The sequence below is a fragment of the Paramacrobiotus metropolitanus genome, unplaced genomic scaffold (assembly GCF_019649055.1).
Source record: "Paramacrobiotus metropolitanus isolate TYO unplaced genomic scaffold, Prichtersi_v1.0 Parri_scaffold0000071, whole genome shotgun sequence".
NCBI classification, from domain to species: domain Eukaryota; kingdom Metazoa; phylum Tardigrada; class Eutardigrada; order Parachela; family Macrobiotidae; genus Paramacrobiotus; species Paramacrobiotus metropolitanus.
The window spans coordinates 386,839-410,521 of NW_026570291.1; the positions used below are offsets into that span (position 1 = coordinate 386,839).

General features: G+C 42.9%; 2 protein-coding genes across 2 annotated transcripts; both read right to left on the minus strand.

Moving 5' to 3' along the window:
* Window positions 1-18,579: 18,579 nt before the first annotated feature.
* Window positions 18,580-19,879, minus strand: LOC129594817 (uncharacterized). Its single transcript, XM_055491639.1, has 4 exons — window positions 19,738-19,879; window positions 19,511-19,665; window positions 18,976-19,243; window positions 18,580-18,901 (listed from the first exon to the last, which is right to left on the minus strand). The coding sequence occupies exons 1-4, from the start codon at window positions 19,790-19,792 to the stop codon at window positions 18,582-18,584; spliced, it is 798 nt and encodes a 265-aa protein (XP_055347614.1). The 5' UTR covers window positions 19,793-19,879; the 3' UTR covers window positions 18,580-18,581.
* Window positions 19,880-20,920: 1,041 nt separating this feature from the next.
* LOC129594813 (uncharacterized) lies at window positions 20,921-22,791 on the minus strand. Its single transcript, XM_055491634.1, has 4 exons — window positions 22,755-22,791; window positions 22,278-22,408; window positions 21,860-22,130; window positions 20,921-21,445 (listed from the first exon to the last, which is right to left on the minus strand). Exons 1-4 carry the CDS (start codon window positions 22,783-22,785, stop codon window positions 21,117-21,119), a joined length of 762 nt encoding a protein of 253 aa, XP_055347609.1. The 5' UTR covers window positions 22,786-22,791; the 3' UTR covers window positions 20,921-21,116.
* Window positions 22,792-23,683: the final 892 nt, after the last annotated feature.

A 23,683-nucleotide genomic window follows, 5' to 3' on the forward strand; every position in this document is an offset into this window, starting at 1 on the left:
TATTCCCGTTATTCCTACACCATCATAACTTGATTACAGTTAGATCAAGTTAGGCGACTGGGCCGCCGGAAAGGCAATCCAGTACGTAGCGTTATAGTCTACGTTATAATATATACGGCGATTCGACAGTAACCATTGACCATTGTGCCTTGGTGTTATTATTCTGCTGGTGGTAGAGAACAACCAAACACACTGATGGATGGGGGTGGATTTTATTAATAAAATCCCTGGCTGACGAATCTGTCCGCCGGAGTGAACACAAACACGCGAGCACAAAAACCGCCTGCGCACGCGCAGCTAAGCCTCTATACAGAAACAACAGAAAAGAATCAACAACAGCTGCGAAAATCGGTAGCGACCGCGATTAACAAAACATGAAATCACGAGACAGAAGCTAAATAGCAAGCAAGATTTCTAGGGAACTCTCCGGCAGGTTCGAGGACGCAAGTACTTCCGGCCGATCCAAAGGGTGGGAGGGAGGGAAAATCCTCTCGCTTGCGACGCACGCAACTGGAAATCGCCGGTGGTATGCTGTTAATGCGTTCTTTTGGGGGGGGGGGTTGGAGGCTTACCTGCGCTTGCGCAGACGTAGTTTGTGCCCGCATGTTTGTGTTCACTCCGGCAGACGACTGCTTAGCTGCTCCACAGGCTTTGCCGCGGTCGCAAAGTCGACGACCTTGGGAAATAACGTCTTCCGCCAAATGCACTGGTCCCTTCCAAGTTTGACGAAGCGCTGGATCTCCGCTTCCGAATGCAGCAGATACAAGTCGGAAAGCGATTCAAATCCATGCTCTAAGGCTTCCACGGACTGCCAATCTCAAATCAGCGACTGAGATTTCGGGTGCCGGTTCTCTGCTGTTCCCAACTTCCCAACCATCAAAGTGGGACTCAACTGCGCTGTCACGGTCTCGTGGAGAAGCGCCGGCTCAATCAGGGCCGAACTAGCGATCCAAATTTCCACCAGTGTAAACAGTTATCACGGTTATCACACACTACAGATACTTAGTAGGATCGGATAGCAATGTGACCTTCGAATTAGCTGTTTATCAAATTCCGAATTGTAGGCAGCCGAGGTGGGTAACTGAAGCCAGAGTATAGAGACCGGGCACGCTACCGCACTTTCGGCTTTGTCGGTCAGGTTTCAAACTCAAATACGCAAACTACACTACGTAGCACGCAAAACGCTGTAAGAGTTTCATTAACCCGGCAATGCCCGAGGTATCAAGGAATTTTTTGTCGAAGTTGAAATTCATACCATAGAATAACAATAATATAATGAACTTAAACTAATTTTTTCAAAATTTTTGCTGCAGTAGTTTAAAATTTGAAGGGTAGGTGGAAATTCCACCGCTTGGGCATTCACGATATACAATACGTACGATGTGGGCAAGGTGGTTGCCGGTGCGACACCACACAAATTCCGTTGTACACAACACTGTGGCTACTTGACCTACTCGAATCAACCTGGCTGTGGTAGCTGTTTACAATAGTTAGCTTATGCAATTTAATTCATTATGAAAAGATTCATGGTTGAATTTATAATCAAAAGAATGTTTCATTTCCGGTCAGCATGCAACAGGGTCATGGTGGGCTGCGCCAGTTTACATGTGCAACACTGATCACAGCCAGCCATATTTATGGTTGGCTGCTTCGATCATAACGTCGTTTTATTGTTCTCTTACCTATTGCAGTCGAAGAAAAAATTGCGATATGATAAGAAAAATGTTTTATTATCATTTATGCTATTATAAAAGCACTCAGATCAGTCAGATGTCTTTATTTGTTTGATATTTTGATCAGTTAGTTGACAGTGTTCTGGTTTGGCTACTCTCTAGTGTGCAACGGCTGAATCATATGAAGTGTGCGGCTCTGGTCACTGTGCCTGTTCAGGCAGCATGTTATTGTCCTACGCCAATGCCCAAGCGGTGGAATTTCCACCAGCTGTTTTTGAAAATTCACAGTTTTTTACAGAAGAGCTGCAAACTTTTGTGTGATACTGAAATTGTGAGATACTCACATGAAGTTATCACTAATTTAATCCCAAATTTTTATCACAACAGCCGATTTAGATACACTTCGTAGAACTTTATGTTATTTTTTCAGTGTTTTTTAAGCAATGTACGTTTTTTATGGTGTGTCTGATTAAAAAACTAAAATTCACTGTGAAGAGAGTTATCTTTGTTCTATCTCATGCATATGTAACCCAGGTAATGACAATAGTTCTGGCGTTGTAAAAATTAGCGAACTTTACTGGTGGTTTTTCCACCTAGCAGACGTTGCCGGGTTAATGAAAGCAGAGCTTTTGCATGCCTTTCATATCACCGGGCAGCGGTGTGATATTGTGACATGGGGGTTCGGAGAGGGCATCGCAATGCCGTTATTATTTAATACCACATACCAGGTGCAGGTACCTACTCAATCATACCAGGTACTTGTAACAGTAATTACAATACATGCCAGTTAACAATGGACGTACGTACATAACTTGTATACATAACTACGTAGCGGAGGATTATTAGCCACAAAGTTTGCGCCGAACCAGTTGCAGTACTTCAGTTGCAGTTGCAGTTGCAGTTGAAGTACCACTGAAAAGTACGACTCTGATATAATCTTGCTAGTTGTTTTGTATATATCTGTTCTTCTATTTGTTCCCGGTAAATTTGTGCTGCATACTAATATTTCGTCAGAACTGAGCAAAACTGGTACCTACCATAGAAGTCTACATATGCTCCATATATGTATGTAGAACTAGCGGTGGTTGTTAACCACATCCGTGCACCGAGCGAGCACCAATACTAACTGGCAAATAGTATTGGATATGTGGATTGGAAAAGCGTGACCGACGCTCTTCGTGGGCGACGGGCCTCTTGATGAAGGGTAATTTTTAACTTGTTGGAGTTTGGAACGCGCATTTTGAGAAGTTTGTTATTTCGGATTAAGACTCTGCCTAGGTAAATACCGTCGGCGTCAGCTGTTATACTAATCTGGGTAAAGGTTACTTCTCGACTGTCTGTCTCCCCTGCCAGTATTTTCGCGCAAGAGCAGACATTCTGCGCTCATGATGACGCTGTTCAGTCGCTATGAAAAATCATCACAAGTTAATAATCATAAGATATTAATACATATCTGTGATTAATGCTGCTTATTTTTATCAGCGGAATGCCATCACCAATGAAGAATACAGCACAGGACACAGGTATACGCAATCATATCCACCAAAAGTATTCATGTGCAACAAAAGAGAGGATGAATTATTGTGATTTACCATTGCAGTCCACCTAATTTAACTAGTCTTGGCATGGATATTTGGACCACAGACATCCGGTCTAACATTTTAAAGAGAAGTCCACGACGATGACGTAATCTCGAGAATTACAAAATATTACTAGGAATGCCGGGGTCACCCATTCCCGTTATCCAGTTAACGTCCACCCGGTATACTGTTGAAAACGCGTAAAATTCTGCTCGACAGAATCTGCTTATTATTGACCGACTCGGTGACTCCTCCTCTTTGCTTGAGCCTATGGTTAGCAGAAATTGCATCAAAGCAGCAAGTGTAACGCGCGAGGACTACACTCCTAAAAGGCGCGATATGGACAAAGAGGAGGATCAAGTCGAGGCTTGGGATGTATATGGTTTGTGTATGCCAGGTGTTTCAGAAACTCATATAAGTTAATGAAGAGAATGGAATGACGCCCTGGTGCTAGCGCCGGCATGCGCGAACAAACGCTGAACAACATCTTCGATTTAACCGAAAAAAAGCAAATCCGTACTTTTCAAGACTGCATACTGATGCGGTGTTTCGAGATCAGGAAACTGGGTATATCATTTATATTTTTTGGTATCCTTTACAGTTGAAGTGCAATGTGCATTAACTGTCTCCGAACCGTACACAGACAACTACGTAAAGATAACAGCTAGACGCAAAATATTGTTGCGCAACATTCCCTGGCAATTATGAGCGGCATTAATTATAAAAGTTAGCAAACAATGATATCCGAATATCCACAGATATCTAAGTACATAAGCGATAAATTCTTTTCTGGAAACATATGATTTGTGCTATCCAGTTCTCCGGCGGAAAATTCCTAAGAAAGCAGCTCTTAAATCGGGTAGTGCCGCGATGAAAACGATCGGGTCTATGATCGGTTGGAATATGAAGAAAGCCTGTGTTATTTCATAAACGTCAAGAGTTTCCGGAATGTTATCCATAAAAGAGGTCACTACGTAATAATAGTATACTGGACACCAGCAAACCATTAAACTAATCGTTAGCCCCGTCAGTATGGCGAATGCATATTTATTCTCCATTTTCCCAGATTTTCGTAATCGCCGTTGGTCATCGTCCGTACTTGTTGACGCTTCCGCACTGGCCATTGTGGCGGTATATACTGAAACTGCTGTTGCATTCCTGGGAATGAAGCTCTTCAGCGGGTCCACTACGTTGACCTTTGGAGTTACAACGGCTCGGAACAGTCGGCTTTTCCACCTCGTATACCACAAATACGGACAAGAGAGAATGACTACGGCACTGGGGATGAGGTACACCAGAAATTGCATCATTATACTGAAGCGTTCAGCGTAACATGTGTGGTTTTGATCAGTGTGGCTGACCACGCTAATTACAGGTGTTGAGATGCTGCGGTAAACTGTCGAGTTGAGGAAGATGAATTTGAATTGATTTTTGGCCGGTCTTACGTGACGGCAATTAATTTGTTAATTGTGTTGTTTATTACGGATTAAATTGTGAGCCAGTGTCAGTGTGTGTTTGAGTTTGTTTATGACCTTTCCTTGCTCGTGAAATACCACCTACACAGAACAGTCGTTTTGGCCTCGTGGGCCGCTGGATAAGCAATCCACTTTGAGAGATCTTGGTGTCTTGTTTTATGGCGCTCCTGGGTCTCCTTGCCTGAATCCCCCGACTTCATGGGTTCACGAAAATCGCGCAAGCGTTCTCCTTCGTCTTCGTCCTCATCTTCTGAATCCTCGGGATCTTCAGATCCGCATCCTCCACCCCGTCCGCCTGTGAAGAAAGCCGAAGAAATCCGTGTGGTGAAAGTCCAGGCTACGCGCAAACCTGAACAGCAGAAGCCATCGGTCGCGAAACCAGCAGCTGTCAAGCCTTCTGCGTCGAAGCCTGCTCAGCCTTCTCTGGAGTCTGTCCTCACCCAGAAGACTACGGATAAGCCGTACAAAATCCCCAAGCTCCCTGTCAAGGAATCGGAGAAGCGCTCTGCGTCAGTCGTCCCTGTGGAGAAGTCGGATAAGAAAAAGAAGACCGAAGAGTCCGCAGCCAGTTCCTCGTCATCCTCTTCCTCTACACAATAAATCACTGGTAATTTTACCATTTATTGTGGGTAAACGTATTGTGAAAATCAGTTACCAGCATAGTTGTGGACCTTTTGCTACCCGTACAACTTCCAGCATAATTTGAAGCGGCGTCAATTGACCAGTTAATTATCGTTATAATTAATTTTCTGGTGACCTTAAATTTGCGAATCTTTAAAAATCTGCTTGTTTCTTGCTGAGATAAGCACTTTCGTAAATTTGAAAGGTCATTTCCTTGTTTGTCGGATAATTCCCGGCTGCGTACCTGGATTCTGTCTGGGTCGTAGTCTGAGCACAATAACCTGTCACGAACAGGAAATTACCCGCTCGCGTCAATTAATTGGCGCATATCCCAATTGAGCTGTACAATAATACAGCCGATTTGCGTTTCGATTTACTACAGTGATATTACCGCATTCGCATACCAGCGTTTGCTAATAATTACCATTAATTACCGGTAATTACCGAAAAATGGCTACCAAAGCAGAAATTTTTGCACAACTAAATGATACGCAAGATTCTCTGAAGCAGCTCAAGAAGCTATGCGAATTCTTGCGTATCCGACCTGGTAGTACCAAAGACCTGATGAAAAGTGATATTGCTGATCACCTGCTCGCTCAGAAAATTACTCTTGCAAGCGTCGTTGAACGCATGCCGAAAGATGCAGAACCGTTGTCCGAAAATTCCCGTAAAACTGCTGATACTATCTCGAAATCTACCGAAGCAGCGAAAGCTCCCAAAGCTTCCCAGAAGCAACCGGTTAACACTGACGTTCGGTCCACCCGTACAGTTACCGATACAAGTACCGAAACCAGTACGAGTACCGAACGGGATACCGCAAACGAAGATATTCAACTACTCAGTGATTCACCGAACCGAAAGTCCCGAACCGAATCAGAATACCGTACATTCTTAGGCACGCTTAACGATGATGAAAAGCGTATGCTTGATAACATTCTCTTGTTGCATGAAGAAACCGTCCGTCGAGATATCGAGAGCGAACGTAAGCAGATGCTTGATCGCATCGATCATCTCGAACGTGACCGTAATTCCGTGTCGCTGTCCCAGCTTGTCGAAGCTTTATCGAAGATGAGTACTAATTCCCCGTCGTCGTCAACTACCGTTGATTCTCATAAAGTTTCCGTGAAAGATTTCGGTATTCAGAAATTCGCGAACAAGTCCGAACTGATTATTACCGATTTCTTCCGGCAATATGACCGTGCTACCAACAGTCTTGGGTGGCCAATATCAAAGAAGATTCAAATGCTACCTGCATACCTCGAAGATTCTCCTCGCAAGTTCTTTGAGTCTATGTGGGAATCAAATCAGAATACCGACTACGATGGATGGAAGTCCATCCTGGTCAAGCGATATTTACCTGCTGATTATAAGCTCAACAAGCGAATTGAATTGTCTCAGAGAACTTTCCGACCTGGTCAAGATGTTGATACATTCTTTGACGAACTACAGGTCCTGTTCGATGAAGTAAACCCATTAATGTCCGAAGACGATAAGATCGCTGAAATTACCCGAGCATTCATGAATATACCAGAGTACCGCAAGTTACTGGCAGTCACTGATGCCAAATCAGTTGACCAGATGCGATCAGTGCTGACCAAAATTGCCAATATCGATAAAACCGATATTCCCGTTGTTCAGCATGTTACCTGTGATAATGCTGAAGTGAATTTCATGAAGAATAATTCCCAGTCGAATTACCGTGGCAGAAGCCGTTCTCGTGATAACCGTGATCGAAACCGTGAACGTTCTGATAGTTCGAAATACCGTGATTACAGACGTGACCGCAGTTGCAGTTATGATCGTAATTACCGCAGTAATCGAACTTATGCCCGGCAGTTCCGTGATAAACTGTTCCGTGATCGCAGAGATACCCGTGACCATGACCGTAACCGTGACCGTTCTCGTGAGAGGTCCCGTGACCGGGACCGATCGCGAAGTTCGGATCGTTACCCTACCCGTCGCAGGTCTAATTCCCGTGAACGTCGTGATGCACCTGTGACTGAATGGAGATTCCCTCGAAACGAACTTGACTTTGAAAGCTACCGACTACGGTCTGGTAAGCTTTTCTGTCCCGTGTGTCTCGATTACCGTCATACCTTTAAGCAATGTACCAAAGCGAAACCGCAGGACCTTGAGCACGTTGAGCCGAAGTGTCCTCGTGGTGTGCTGTACCGTGTTCAGAAAGAATACGATGATTTCATCCGTGACAATTATACCCCTGATTTTTGGGAGTCCCGTGAGGGAAAAGCCTAATGCCACATCAGAAAGGAGGTCAATGTGGCAGATATTACCGAAAGCCTCCCTACCGATATGATAAGTACCGACATTTCAAGTACGGTGGTCAATTTCCTAACAGAAGTACCAGTCAAAACGTTGATGTCAATGATTTCTCAGTCAGATTTTCCGATAATTACGTGAATACGGTTAAAAGTGACCCTGCTAAATCCCCTTTCCGTACCTTTGGGATGCCTGATATTGTGAAACCAGTGTATGCACCAGCAACCATCAATAACCAAAAGGTCATCGTGTTAGTTGATACCGGTGCTAGCTGTTCCATTATCAGCGAACACACAGCTTCACGATTGCGTCTGCAATTTAGAAGGTGTGATTCCAAAGCTCCCAAACTGCACTTCACTACTATTTCCCAAACCTTTCAGAAGGATGAAATGTACCAATCTGACATTACCGTTGAACTGAATGGCAGAACAATCCCCCATAAAGTGTACATAATCTGTAACTCTCCGAGAGAATTTGTGATTCTTGGAAATGATTTCTGTAAAGCATCTGGTGTATGGATACATCCTAAGACCGATCGCTTATGCTTCGAAGAAGACCTGAAACCTGAACCTTCTAAGAAGATTCAAATTAACAGTACGATCATTTCCGACCTGCAAGATTTGCACTACTCTCAGAAGAGTTTTGTACCTAATTATTTGCTGAGGCAAGTGTACAGTACCAGTAATAAAGCAGTGCTAAGTCCCATTCCTGAAAATGAGGTTCCTACAATAAATACCGCAGTTATAAATGTACCGAGTGAAAACAAGCCTGTGTCCGTGAAAGACTCTAATACTGATGCAGAACCGTCTGTTATCGCTCCGATAAACACTACGGTACCTACTGAAGAAATTGTTAGTAAACCTGAAGCCGTAATCAATCATATTGGTCTTAAATGGGAGAAAACGAATATTCTCATTCAGAATACCATAGTAATTCCCAAAAAATCCGGAATTAAACTGATGATTGATTTACCTGACAATTACAGTGGTCCTGTCTTGTTAACTCCCAATAAAAAGCTAATGTTGAATCACCTGGTGTCTGTTGGCAATTGTCTCGCTACCTCTGTTGATGGAAAAGCTGAGATATTAATTACCAATTTCTCGCAACGTAAGGTCCGACTGAAGAAGAACGTTAACGTTGGTACCTGTGAGAAAATTGATGATTTTGCCGATATTGAAGTGATAGAAGTGGAGTTTAATACTACCGTAACTACCAATGATAAAGACCCAAAACCTAATGATTCGAACATTACTGATGAAGAATTTAAGGAACATATTACCAAGATGAAGTTCATTCCTAAATTACCGAATTTTGATCACTCAAAGTCAATTGACCTGTTTCTCAAGCATAAGACCGTGTTTCCTTCTAAATCCCGTAAACTTGGTGAATTTTCCGAGGTTGTCCATGAGATTGATACCGCGGAAAATAAACCGGTTAAAAAAACACCATGGCGAACTTCCTACGCTCAGAGAATGACCATTAACGAGCAAGTGGATGAAATGTTGCGTGATGGCATTATACGTGAGTCGAAGTCACCATGGTCGTTTCCCGTTGTTCTGGTCAATAAGAAAGACCCTACTGACAAACCTCGATTTTGTGTCGATTTCCGTGCGTTGAATAAACTTACCAATCGTCCGATGTGGCCGTTGCCACGAGTGGAAGACGCAGTTAGTAGTTTTGGAAAGTCGCAGTTTTATACTTCCCTTGACTTTAACAGTGGATTTTGGCAAATCCGTGTTAAAGACACTGATATTCCCAAGTGCTCATTCGTAACCATGGATGGCCAATACGAATTCGTTCGTATGCCATTTGGTTTGAATGGAGCTACAGCTACCTTCCAGCGTGCAATCGATTCCATCCTACACCACCTTAAGTGGAAAGGTGTAGTGTGTTACATAGATGATGTTCTTATCGGTGGCAATACCTTTGAAGAACATTTAAATTTACTCGATCAAGTTTTGACCGCTGTGGCGAAAGCTGGATTCACGATTAGTCCCAAGAAGTGTGAAATTGCTTTCAACCAGATAAAATTCCTTGGGTTTATCCTGAGTAATGACGGAATCAAACCAGATCCGTCTAAAGTTGAAGCAATTCAGAATTTCGCGATTCCCGCAACGCCGAAAGAAATCAAATCCTTTATCGGCGCTTTAACTTATTACCGTGCCTTCATTAATAACTTCTCGACGATTGCATTTCCTTTGATTCAGTTGACCAAGCAGAATGTTGCTTTTCAGTGGACAAAAGCATGTAATACGGCTTTTCAGAAGTTGAAAGAATGCCTAATTACCGCCCCGATCTTAAAACCATTCGATCCCGCGCTAGAGACTCAGATTAAGACCGATGCCTCTGGCGTTGGTGTGGGCGTAATTGTTGAACAAATGCACCCCGATGGATGGCATGTTGTGGCATATGGCTCGAAGATGCTCGATAAGCACCAAAAGAACTACAGTACCACTGAAAAAGAGTGTTACGCCATCGTATGGTCCGTTAAAAAGTATAAACATTACCTTTCCGGAAAGAAATTTAAAATAATTACCGACCATAATGCCTTAAGGTACCTAATGCGTCTCAAAGAACCAGAAGGCCGTCTGAACCGATGGGCCTTGTCGTTACAACAGTATGACTTTGAGATCGAGTACCGTAAGGGCCGTTTGCATGCCGATGCTGACTTATTAAGTCGAAATCCCTTTGAAAAGTCCGAGAAGAACGAAGATGACTGTGAAATTCCCTTATATGCCGTTAATACTAATATTCCATTTGAAATTAAAAATACCGAACTACTCATACGTGAGCAAATGACCGACGAATTCTGTCAAAAAATCATTACCATATTGAGTGATCCCGATAAATACGTTAAATTACGCAAAGCGTACCAGAAGCGTATCGATACATTCCGAATTGTCGATAAAATTCTGTATAAAGTGCGTTCGCGTCATGGTAAAAATACCTTGTTAATTGTGCTACCGAAGAAGTTACGTGCAGATATCTTTTATGCATGTCATGACTGTCCGATGGCAGGACATGTTGGTTACCATCGAACGTTTGAGAAAATGCATGCCCGTTACTTTTCCCTAAAATGACCAAATATATTGAAGCTTACTGTGAGAGTTGTGAGTTGTGTGTGAAGCGAAATGCCATGAATATTGCTCCTACCGGGTACATGCAGAAATTACGCACTCATAAGCTACTTGAGTCGTGGTCCCTAGATCACCTTGGTCCCTTCCATGTAAAAGATGGATATCAGTACCTACTCGTAGCCGTTGAGAATTTTTCCCGTTATGCGATTGCAGTTCCCGTCAAGACTACCAGTGCGATTGAGATTGCCCAAGTGGTTCTTGCAGAAATTATCCTCAAATTCGGTCCCCCTAAATACCTTACTTCCGACCGTGGTACTGGATTTACCAGTCATATTATCGCAGCGATTAATAGGCTAATCGGTATACAACACCGATTTACCACAGCTTATCACCCTCAGTCAAATACCCGTGCTGAGAGGATGATGCGATTCATCGCTGAAAAATTGACCATGTACATTAATCAGAACCAAGATAACTGGGTAGAATACGCTAAATTTATAATTTATGCGTATAATACTACTCAGCACAGTACCACGAACATGTCTCCATACTACCTCATGTTTGCTACCGAACCGATATTAACCGTTGATACCATCTTTAAAAATGCCAGTTTGCAAGAAATCAGTAAGCAGACCAATGCCGAATACTGGAATGAGTTACGGCAAAAGTGGAAAAATGCTCTTGATTTCTCTCAAATATTAAGTGACCGTGTGCATGAGAAAAATGCACAGAATTACGATAAAAATAAAGTTGAAAATCCCTTTAACACCGGTGATAAAGTATGGATTAAAGATGAACAACGTACCGTTGGTCGAACTCAGAAATTAGAACTGAAGTTCAAAGGTCCATACGAAATTACCGAATTCAGCCCTGATGGAAATGTTACCTTAAAGTCCCTTCAGAAAGTGCCGAAAAATAACCTAATTAGTATTGTCCATATTTCCAAATTAAAACGGTTTAAACCGATCGATTTGGATGTAGAGGACAGTAAAAATGACTATTTACGCCGTATATTCCCTCAGAAATCTAGTATTTCTGACAGTATTACTGTGCCGAAATTACCCAGTACTGTGAATACCGACGTGATTAATCCTAAAGTACCGCCTGTTGAGCCCGTTAGCTCTGAAAATGCCGACACTCCTGTACTTAGACGATCTGACCGTATTCGTAGACAAGCGCATTCTGTACTCCATAATTTATACGAATACTTCGCTTAAAGTGTCGTCACCGTGTACATTGTCTGTATTTTTTCAGAACCGAAGATGGCCAGTTCGCGCTCGCAGTCCCGCATGTCAGTTGACCAAGCACCATCGGCCAGTAATTCCCGTACCGTTGAACAATCTGAGGTCCTGCATGTGGACAAAGAACGACCACAATCGGATGTCACTGGTCTCGACGAAGCACATCCCAGTGATTACCGCCGTTCGCGCAACTTTAACAACACCTCAGTGAATAATTCCCCGCAGAATACCTCTCAGAATACTTCCCGTGGTAGAGTTCATGATTGGAACTTTGGCCTTAACCGTACTCCACAAGCGGTTACCTATGTTAATACGAGTGTCCCGCGTCACGAACCTAAGCACCTGGCTGACTTACCCAACAATCCCTTTATTAAACGGAATCAGTCCCGTAGCTTCGACCGATACCTTGCTGATATGGCCAAAGCTATTCCTTTACTGCAACAAAAAGCTACCGATGCTACAGAAGCACGCGAGAAGGCCATTTTAACTGCGGAAGCTGAGGCTCTGAAACAGATGCGCGAAAACCTCTTGACCTTCAGCAGTCCCACCGATTCGGCCGTCGGATATGTGCGGAAAGTGTATGCTTCATTTCCCGTACCCATGTCTACCTCTATTGCTCCCGTCCATATTCAACCAAATTTCTTCGATGTGTTTGCAACGACGCCATGGATTAAATACTTTAAGGACGGACACTGGCGTTATGAGCACCGCACCGGCTTTGTTTTCTCTTACCATGAGAAGAAAAAGCACTTCCAGCGCGTGGATGAACATCCCTCCGTTTCAACCCTTTGCGTTACTTCGTGCCTGACATGGTTCAGTGGCCTGGTCAGAACATGTGGGATGGCGCATACCGAACGCCGGGACATGCTGATTTTGCGTACCGCTCTTTGGTCGAGACTGATCGCTACCTGACCAACCTGTTAGCTAGCGAAACCGTACCGAAAAGTTCATTCGTTGAATTGCTCGATTCTCCACCAACTGAGTACCATATCGTCGATATTCCCAAAATCTTGACCGATCTTGGTATCGAGGATATTCCCAACTGACATCGCCCATATTGCCCAGAATGGGGATAACCTCAAGCAGCGTTACCAGAATGTCGTTCAGGAAAATCAAGCCTTAAAAGACCGCATTGCTCAACTTGAAGCAGCCGCTGCTGCAGCCAATTCCCTTCCAAAGTAGAAGTGAGTGCGTGCTTCCCAACGTACCTTTTAAATAAGATTACCATTTCGGACATTCCCTTTCATAATAAAATTCCCATTTTTGTTGATTACCATGATAATTTAAATTACCTATGTTACAATAAAGTTCCAAGTCTATAAAATTACCATATAAATAATCTGGCTCACACTTGTTTGCAGTATATTGTATGCCGTGCATGGCTACCGGACATTGTTTACCGCATCACCCTTATTTCCGTTGGACACCATCCGACTCGAATGGACCGCCACCGTCGGATCCTCTGTTTTTGACACCCTACGGATCCGCTCCGTTTGTATCGCCTTCTCCCGACCCATTTCCTCTCACTCCTTGCCAAAAATCACCTGTGGATCTCTAACCAGACCAAATTCTTTTTTTTAACACGCTGTTTTGTTGTTATTTTCGGTTGAAACGTATTCCAACCTCAAATTGTGGGGGGTGAAGCGTTCAGCGTAACATGTGTGGTTTTGATCAGTGTGGCTGACCACGCTAATTACAGGTGTTGAGATGCTGCGGTAAACTGTCGAGTTGAGGAAGATGAATTTGAATTGATTTTTGGCCGGTCTTACGTGACGGCAATTAATTTGTTAATTGTGTTGTTTATTACGGATTAAATTGTGAGCCAGTGTCAGTGTGTGTTTGAGTTTGTTTATGACCTTTCCTTGCTCGTGAAATACCACCTACACAGAACAGTCGTCGTTTTGGCCTCGTGGGCCGCTGGATAAGCAATCCACTTTGAGAGATCTTAGTGTCTTGTTTTAATACTCAAGTTTTTTTACGGCTGCCATGTTCAGATCACAGCCGTTGGTTGCCACCGGTAAACGGTAATACGCGGCATCCATTATCACAGCCGGCAAACACAGGCAGTGCACATACAAACACATACCCGCACACAGTAAAATTGCGGTTTTGGCATTGTTATGCCGGCGATACGAAAAGGGTAAGGTCGCGGCCCACACACGATTCAACGTGATGAGGAGATGCGCGTTGATCATAACCCCGCAGATGACGAGCGCGTTGTACAGAAAGACGGTACACGCTGCGTTGCTTAGTCGCCATTCCAAAGGATTGAAATTAATGATCTCCAGAGAATTGTTGATGATGACGTAGCAAAGATCTGTTGATAGGAGGCATCCGAGATAAATATTAAACGGGCAATGGAGACGATCGTCTGTTATGTATAAGAACAGGATTGTGCAGTTTAAGATAACAGCGCAGGGAAGAACTATCGCATGCATTATAGTGGCAAATGGCCATGTCTCCTGATTTGTGAATGCTGTGACATTGGATGACAAATTAAAAAGTTGTAAGCTGCTAATGTTGGCTGGCAACGTTGTGTTGAAACCGGTGGTAACGTTCATATTGCAGCTGTATTCCGTAGTAGTATGCGTAGAGTATTTGCATATATTCCGTGCGCAAGTATCTGCAGGCATACGTTGACATATGCCTATGATAAAACTTATTTGCAGTAACGTTTTTCTGTACCTTGATTTCTGGAACACGACGAATGCAAGTATACCCTAGCGGTCAAAGTGAAAACTCAAGCTGGCAGTCGCTAGCTGCTTTATATATTTGCTGTACGGTGGGAAGGGACAGATCCTTGATGGACCGGAGCTGCATTGCAGGCAGCCTCATGCTCCTACACGCAAATTGAACACATTGGGTATTCAAAATTAATTGTTGGCAGTGAAGATTGGGCATAATTGGATTCCGGGAAGCGGTGCTTGCAGTATTCCAGGCAGTAGTTTGGCATTGCGGGGGACATGCGTTCATTTTCTTTGATTTCGGGGTGTACCAATTGTCTGTAACCTTATTGCCGGATGTTAAAGGTCGCGATGCTCACGTCGAAACCGGTCGAATCAAATGCGCCGGCAAATCTAGCCGTCGACTATTCATCTTTTCATCTCATAAGATGGTTGGTGGATATAATTGCTCCTTATACCAGTAAATCATCTAACGATCCGCTCAACCGATATGAACAAGCCCTTTTAATCCTTATAATTAATACATAATATTATGTATTTAGCTGTAATACATGTAGTATTGTTATTTTACAAAAAAGACCTCTGGCTACCTTCTCCGAACTTCTTGTACAATTTGAAAACTAAAACTCTTTTTAAATAAAAGTATCAAATAAAAAACGAACGGATACGCTAACTACAGTACCTTTTCTGTATTTTTCAGTTGTACGATTCGAGCGGTACAGATGCTTATTAGAATCGGCTGACTGTAGGTACCTATCTGCACGCCATCTACTTGGCGCACGACCGAATACGATTTTCAGCTGCATTGTAGAAGAGAGTTTTTTGCTTCCTTAACTGAGCTTTGTCCTGCTCATTATTCGCCGAACGATGGGCGTACCAGTTTTGTTTCTGCCGTTTATTTTATACAAAGAGATCCAAACGTTCTCAAACCGCTTGTTACATTTGTGCTAAACCTTTTGAAAACATATCAAGCATGCAAGTGAATAAGAATTTGAAAAAATTTAAAACCATAAGTGTACGTAGTAAACCGTGGTGTTGGGATGCCTCTGAGTGTAACCTTATAGTGAAAAGCGATATTAATGTAGCATTTTATTCAAGTTAACCGAATTAAGCTACTTTGCACTTTTTGATCTACCGCACAAAATCCGTGAAAAAGCTGTTCGCAGATCGGGTAGCGCAATTATAAAAAGGATCGGGTCCACAAGTGGCTGGAATAAGAAAAGAGCTTCCGTTATCTGATAAACTTTTAGTACCTTTAATAAGTATCATGTCATAAGTACAAACTTAGTACTAGAAAACATTTATTATAAAAACACTTCCTCAATGCTATCCTGATCGAGAATTGTACCCATTACACAAATCGCATTCTCCCGTTGTATCTGAATAGGGAGTCGCTGTCTAAAAAACCGTTTCGCACGTTTCTGGCCTGTGGCGGTGGCGATACCGCTTCCAACCTTCTCCACAAGCCTTTTTGTTCCATCTCCCCACGGTCCGTAAATTTCGAATGCTGCCGCCATGAAGTTATACCGTGGCTCCAGCCAGCTTTGGTTCGTCAGTTTTGCTCTTTCGGCGTGTTCAGCTGCGGCCCCGGCATTCATTGAGGTGCGATCAATATACGTGTGTGTGTGTGTGTGTGTATACGATCAATATACGTTAGCAAGTGTGTCCACGCGTCACTTGACAGCCAGCGGCTTTCCCATGGTACGAGTGATCACATCCGGCCTTTTGCGATCCTTCGCTGAGACCTTTCGGCTCCATTCTGGCTGGGAAACCGGCTGTCTTTAGTCCTCGGGTGAGCTCCCCACTGATACCGTCGTCGTGGCAGCCGTCCGGCAGATTGTTTGCAGCGGAGTCCGTGCCGGCCTAATTCGCCACCCGATCCGCCGCACACGCACACGTGCGGGGATACGATTGGTACACCCAAACGCAACGCAACGCTGATGCGGAGAGCATTATTTTCCAGCAGATTACCGAGGCTTGCTGCGGGCAGTGCATGGATCCATACGCCAGATTCCGGGACTGAAACAGCCTTCAGGTGAGCGACCTCATCCTTTGTAATACGCAATGAGGTCAGCCTAGAAAATGCGTACAGCGTCGTAGACGTGTCCCAGGCCTTCTGAACGTGTCGCAGTGCCACCGCCGGGAGATCGTCTGTGTTGGCGATAACCTTCCAGGCACGAGTGGCGACGGTTACATCCGTTGGCTTAGGCGTCGGACACAGCTTGGAGATCAGTGGGTGCAGCGAGGAGGCCGATGCCAGATAGGCAGAGGGAGCTAGCTTCTCGGTGCGTCTGATCCCCAAACCGCCTAGACGAACGGGAAGGCATGCCTGGAGCCACGTGGGATAGTCCATCCGTACGTTAGTGATGGATCCTATTGCGTCACGGAACATGTGATAAACTTGATTATCCGGAATCATGCCCATATAAGAGGTTACTGCATAGTAAAAATATATAGGACACAAGCAAATCGTTGGTCCCGTCAGTATGATAAACGCGTATTTATTCTCCATTTTTCCAGATTTCGACCGTATTCTGGTTTGGTTTATTTCCATGTTTGTTGACGCATCATTACTGGTAACCGTGACGGTGTACACTGAGCTTGTTGCCACAGCCTGAATTACACGCTGCACCGGCATTGCGCTTTCTGGCGCTTCCGTTGTGTTGACCTTTGGAGTAACAACGGCATGGAATGACCGGCTTTTCCACCTCGCATACCACAAATAGGGACAAGACAGAATCACGACGGCCATTGGTAAAAGATACACCACAAACTGCATCATCATGCACCAATTTTTCAGGGCTGTGGTGTTGACATCACAGCCGGTGGTTGTTGCTGGTAAACGATAAAACACGGCATCCAATACCACAGCCGGTAAACATAGGTAGTGCACGTACATCCACATTCCCACACACAGAACTATGGCGGTTTTTTTAGTGTTGCGATTGCGGTACAAATAGGGAAGGTCACGGCCCACACGCGATTCAGGGTGATGAGGAGGTGAGCGTTAATCAAGACTCGACTGATGACGTAAATATTGTACAAGAAGACAGTGCATGCGGTGTTGCTGAGACGTCATACCGAGAAAATGTAGTAAATGATCTCCATGGGATTGTTGATCACGACGTAGCAGAGATCCGCTGACAGAAGGCATCCGAGGTAAATATTAAATGGGCAATGAAGGCGACTGTCGGTGATGAATAAAAGTAGGACGGTGCAATTAAGGACGAGAGAGCAGGGGAGAACTATTATTTTGTTGACGCTGTAAGATGACTTTTCGAGAATCTGCTGATGCGTTAACGACGAGACTATTGATGCATTAAAGACATTCTTATGGTCTTGCAAGCAGACTGAAAGCATTGAAGATCCGATGTTAATTTTAGCAGTGTAAACTGGACTTTAATTGGATCCATGGAACGGGTAATCCAGCATTTCAGGCAATGATTCGAATATGCCGGGACATGAGTTTCTTCGTCATGAATATCTGTTCGATGCCGAATATTAATGATCAAAGTACCTTTACGTGCATGGAAACCGTTAGATTGATCGTGAATGTAACGGTAAATCGCACTTATGACTGTGTCACCGTCGACTATAGAATAATACTGTATACTGTATCTGTACGTGTAACTTCAAAATACTTTTAGCGAATATGATTATTTATTATTATTCTGGTAATAATCATTTACATCCAATTAACAATCTGCTGTTCAGATCGGCTGAACGGCATTTTTTGGTTTAAAATTGAACATGATTACTACGTGCGGAATCACGTAATGGAAGATTCAGTGACTTCCTTGGTTGACCTTTCCCAGGCTTAACTATGGTTTGCAGAGTGTTCGCTTGAACGTTGTACTGGTTTATTTTAATCACAAAAATTAGTGAATTTGTCAAACCGCATAGTGATCATAAAAAGTTCTATTCCATGAAATCAATATGTCCACATTTAATTTTTAGGACTCAACGGTACCCTGGAATGCAGTTCGCAGACTCTGAAAACAACTGCTGCCATTCGTCCGTGGACAGGACGGTAGCACGTCAAGCCACTCAAATATGACGAAATCCTTGGCGTCCAAACAATACCGCTGTACACCTTGATTGACAGCGGCGTTGATGGTGGCCTTTTCGGCTGCCGTAATATCTTGTGGCTTTTTTCTGGTATTGACGTACAGATAGGGGAAACTGCACAAGCCCGTAGGCTGGCGTCCGAAGCAGGAGTGGAAAAAAGCGTACGTGTCGTAGTCCGTTGACCACGCTATTGTGTCGTCGATGGCTACAGAGACAAATACTAGTTAAAATAGCCAAAACAGCAAATGTCCTGCTGAGTTGTTGTAATTGTAAACTGACCAACGGGTGCGTCCGTATTGGTGAGATTGAAGAACAGGCCAATCTGTCGTCCGTCAACGGTGATATAGGCTATATCGTGTAGATATCGACACGTGGTGTCATCCAGCGGATAGAATGTCTGCTCTTGAATGAAGATACTGGCCGGGAGATCGGTAGTCGGGAAGTGACCTTGACCGAGACTGGTGTAATAGTTTATGGTGTTGACGGACACGGAATCCTGGGTGATGTTAGGAAACCAAGCAGAATACGCGTACCACACGCCAACAAGCTGATGTCAAAAATAACATCATTTACGGAATTTTTAATTATAGGTAATCGGATGTACGGCTGGCAATCGCCGGTTCAGTGAATTTGCATAAAAAGCGCCAGTGATGTAATACAAATTAACTGAGTTGTTCGCGAAATTAGTGATAGAATTACTGAAAGTAGAGGTGCATAAAACGTCAGTTAACTTTATTACGCACAATTTTTACAAAATACCGGTAATTAGAAATTTTCTGTTTGCAGATTCGTTATCAGAAGGCAAATAACACACCTTTTCGGGATCAATTTTCTGTCCACGAATAATATTAGGGACTCCGCATTGCTGGGGCTGTTGAACGGAATACGAGTTGCTATCCTGATAATCTAAGTTGTTCGCGTAATTGTAGCTGTTGCTGTCGGAATATGCCGCTACCAGCTGAATGAGTTCTGTAACCAATGGTAAAATTTATCGAAAACTATAAACGCACATAATATTATATAACTGCCACACATACGTACTAATAATATGAATAAAATATCCAACGTTTTGAAAAATAAATTTCGGGTTTCGCATTGTGCTTCGCAATTTTCAAGCTAAAGGTTTTGGTATACTCAAAGATATCGTAAATTTAACTATATCGATACAATGGTCTAATTAGATGGTGAGCAATTTTTCAATAAAACAGCCGTAAAAGTCAACTCGATCATTATCATAAAATTTTTCAACATGAGCGCGTTCTTTTCGTTATGATGTTCGTTGTCGCCTGGTATTTCAGGTTTCTAGTTGCGGTCTGTGATAGATATATCAACTAATACTTCGAGCTTATAATTTACGCGCTTAGCGGATAATGCATGTATGCAATTAATGAAAGTTTGCGTTAGTAAGGCTGGTCAGCACAGCTGAAATTTTGACAATCGCTTTGATGGATTTGTGCGTGACTTTACTGTATACGAGGCATACAGTGCGCGTGCTTGCAAAGAAGATAAATATCGGTTTCATGATACGTTGCAGAACGATCGAACGGCCAACAATCGATTTATGAAATTTATATGTGTAGGAAGTAGACAAATGAATTAAACGGCTGAATTATGCCTGCTAATTGAAGTATTAGTAGGTATGCATGATCTGTAAATAACTTGATGACTAGAAAAGGAATTTAAACGTTAAATTAAACCACATGGCTGATCAAAACAATTCTGTTCTCCAACCACAAAATCACGGATTTAGTGTACCTGTAAAAATTTGTTGTGGAAAACTGCACGAAGGTCATTCTTATTTAAATGGATGTCATAAAGTGTTGAGTGCTGCACTAATGGTAAAGCCGCCAAGGGAACGCATCTGTAAGCACTTTCGCCATCCATTCATGTTTTCCTTTTAAGCAGTACAATATCGTGCTCGATTTTTCTGTGAGTCTACGCAATAAAATGGAACGTGGAATTGGACACTGGACACTCAACGTTTACAAATGCTGTTGTTGTTTATATACCTTGACACGGCTGTCCATGGTTCGATAGTTATACCGGCCTTGTTAAGACGTTTTATGTTGTCCAGTAACCTCATTTATGTCCTGTCCATGCTATTCAAATCGGCGAAATCCAGTACTAAACGTTTACTGCTGTATGTAGGTAGTACTTGTGCGTATTGTTAGTTTTCATACACCGTCAGTGATTATGATCATAAATCAAGTCAATAATTATAAAGGTGTTGTGAAATGGAATCGTCGGCAAATTACCACTTTATGTACGTTCGCCGGCTAAACGGCATCTACGGCTCGTATAATGCACCTAACTGGTATTCGTAAGTACTACTTGGATTCAGCCAAAAGAATTACTTAAACAAAGCTGTACGTTACGGTTCCACCATTTCATGGTACCACAATTAACTAATGAATTTGCAGTTAATCTGTATCTTCTAAATTGGCTTGGAAGGCTGGCAGTATAGTCTGGAAACAATCGTCTTGCATATTGCGGGGACATGGAGGCAAGGCATCGACCCACGGGAAGGGCAAAAAATCCGAAATATCCAAACAGTACGATCGTGTATGAAAGTTAACTGCATCGGCAATTTTGCGCTTTTCTTTTGAGTTCAACTCTTGTGGCTTTTTCCGTGTGTTGACGTAGAGATATGGATAATCACACACGCCCGTGTCCCAGTTAGCTATGAAACAGGAATGGAAGAAAACCATGCTGTCGTAATCGGTTGTCCAGAAAATAGAGTTATCGATGCCTGCAACAACATACGGTTCTGAAATCTAAAAACCACGAAGTTGAAAGCTGTTAGACGCAATGTATTGTAAATTTACCTTCCTTCAGAATATAAGTACTGCTGATAACTTCTTCAATAACCTGCCGCGCAAAAATTTTGTATTTTTCAAATTCTGTTATAATAGATACGAAAATTTGTACAATGTACAGGTATTGCAGTTCATTATTATGTCTTTGTATTTAAGGTTTACTCTCCTTATGGAACTGTACAAAGAAACGCAATATTATAACTCCCTAGCATTAACACGATTTCGTACATGTTGCCAAAAGATTTCCTTGTGCAGCATGTGTACCGTACCAGTTCTTATAAACATACATAACACGGAAATATTTATGCTCTGTATCCTTTTTTTATCAACTGTAATTCACTACTTACTGACAGGCTGGTCAGTATTGGTGCGATTGAAGTATATTCCGATCTGCCGTCCATCAACCGTAAAATAACACGCTTCGTTCAGATATTGACAAGAAGTGTCATTATCTTGTTTATAGAACACCTGCTCCTGTGTGGCAATATATGCCGGGATGTCGGTCGTAGGAAAATGACCTCTTCCCAGACTAGTGTAATAATTAATCGTGTTAATAGGAATGGATTCCGGGATGATATTTGGAAAGTACACCAGGTAAGAATACCATGTACCCATGAACTGGAACAGCACCATTGGTAAATCAACCATATGTGGCTCGAAAAGTACACCAGCACTCTTGCAACTGCGTAATTTTTTCACACAATACCCCGCAGTCTCACGGAAACCAAAATACTGACTTCTTTGAAATAATTTAATTTACGGTACCTTTTCTGGATCTATGTACTGGCCTCGGATTACATTGGGGATGCCGCAACCACCACGATTCGGGCTAGCCAAAGTTATATAATCGCTTCCGGTTGAAATGTAGGCCATTGCCCAGGAAATGCAGTGCGCGACTGCAATTGATTGGTAAGTTTAGTAATCATGCAGGCATAAGACGGAACAACTACCCGCACCTACTGACGTGTTACAGTATATCACTACCTGTCTCATTAATTAAGCGCAATTTGTGCTAGTTTAACGACTAATGTGTTTTTTTACCATTCGCCTATAAATTTTACAGCTGACACGAATTTCGGTAAATGAAGTGCACAAGACGCTAAATCACGGTATCGAAATGAAAGGATTAAAGCAATGATTAACTATATAAACAATACAGACTGTATATTAATCAGACAGTATAATACTTTACAGAACATTCAATATAGAACCAGTGTAGTATGTAATCAGAGGTTTACTTACCGGCAAAATATGACGTTGTAATGCTGGACATTTCTAAAAGTCATCGGAAATACTAATATGACTGATGCATACTTTCGTGGTGATATACAAAGCTGCAAAAACGTATTCTAATGTTTACACGATTCCCGCTGGCTTTTACTTGCAATGTAGTACGATCGTCACCCTTAATTGTCTGGTTTATCGAATGTTCTGGCAAGAGTACCAGCCAAAACCTTTAAACAAATGTGGTCAACACCGAAAACATTTACGACATCATAGCAATCACTCTCATTCATCATGTGAGGTACAACAATGCTAGTGTCACTGGCGTCGAATTTAGAGCTCTTCTGGCGCGTTGTCGCAATTTCAGATTCATGTCTGACCTTGTCGTCATAGTCACAATTCTCAAATACGAGCATCTACGGTAAACAGTTAGGCAATTAAGTTCATGAAGCAATTCTCGAATATTGGCGACGTTCGCACATGCAAAGATGGATTGTAGTCAATATCATATGACTGAGAGCGAATCGACAGCAGCAGACTGTTCATTTTCTTACTTTTTTACAGTTTCGTTTGGTCGGTAACCTAACTTGTATTTAACATCGTAAGCTTACATTATCAATTATTTTGATTCCTGATTTTTGCGGGTACAGGACAATACTGCTTTGGCTTAGATCAAAAGTAAAACCATCCATCCTGAACAATCAGTTACGTCTTTAGCGCTGTCAAGAGGTTTTAGTTTTACTCGTACCAAAGCGCCCAAAACTGCCGTTGCATCAATCATCTATTAAGCGCTGCCTCCCCTTAGCAGGAGTAGTACCACAGACCCATTACATGCCATCGCCACTGTTCATCACGTACGAATAGACCCAAAAATTCTGTGCCTCTTTGCCCGGGCTGTTTTCCCCTGCATGATACTAGCCTGGTACCAACGCATCGTGGTGGTTCGC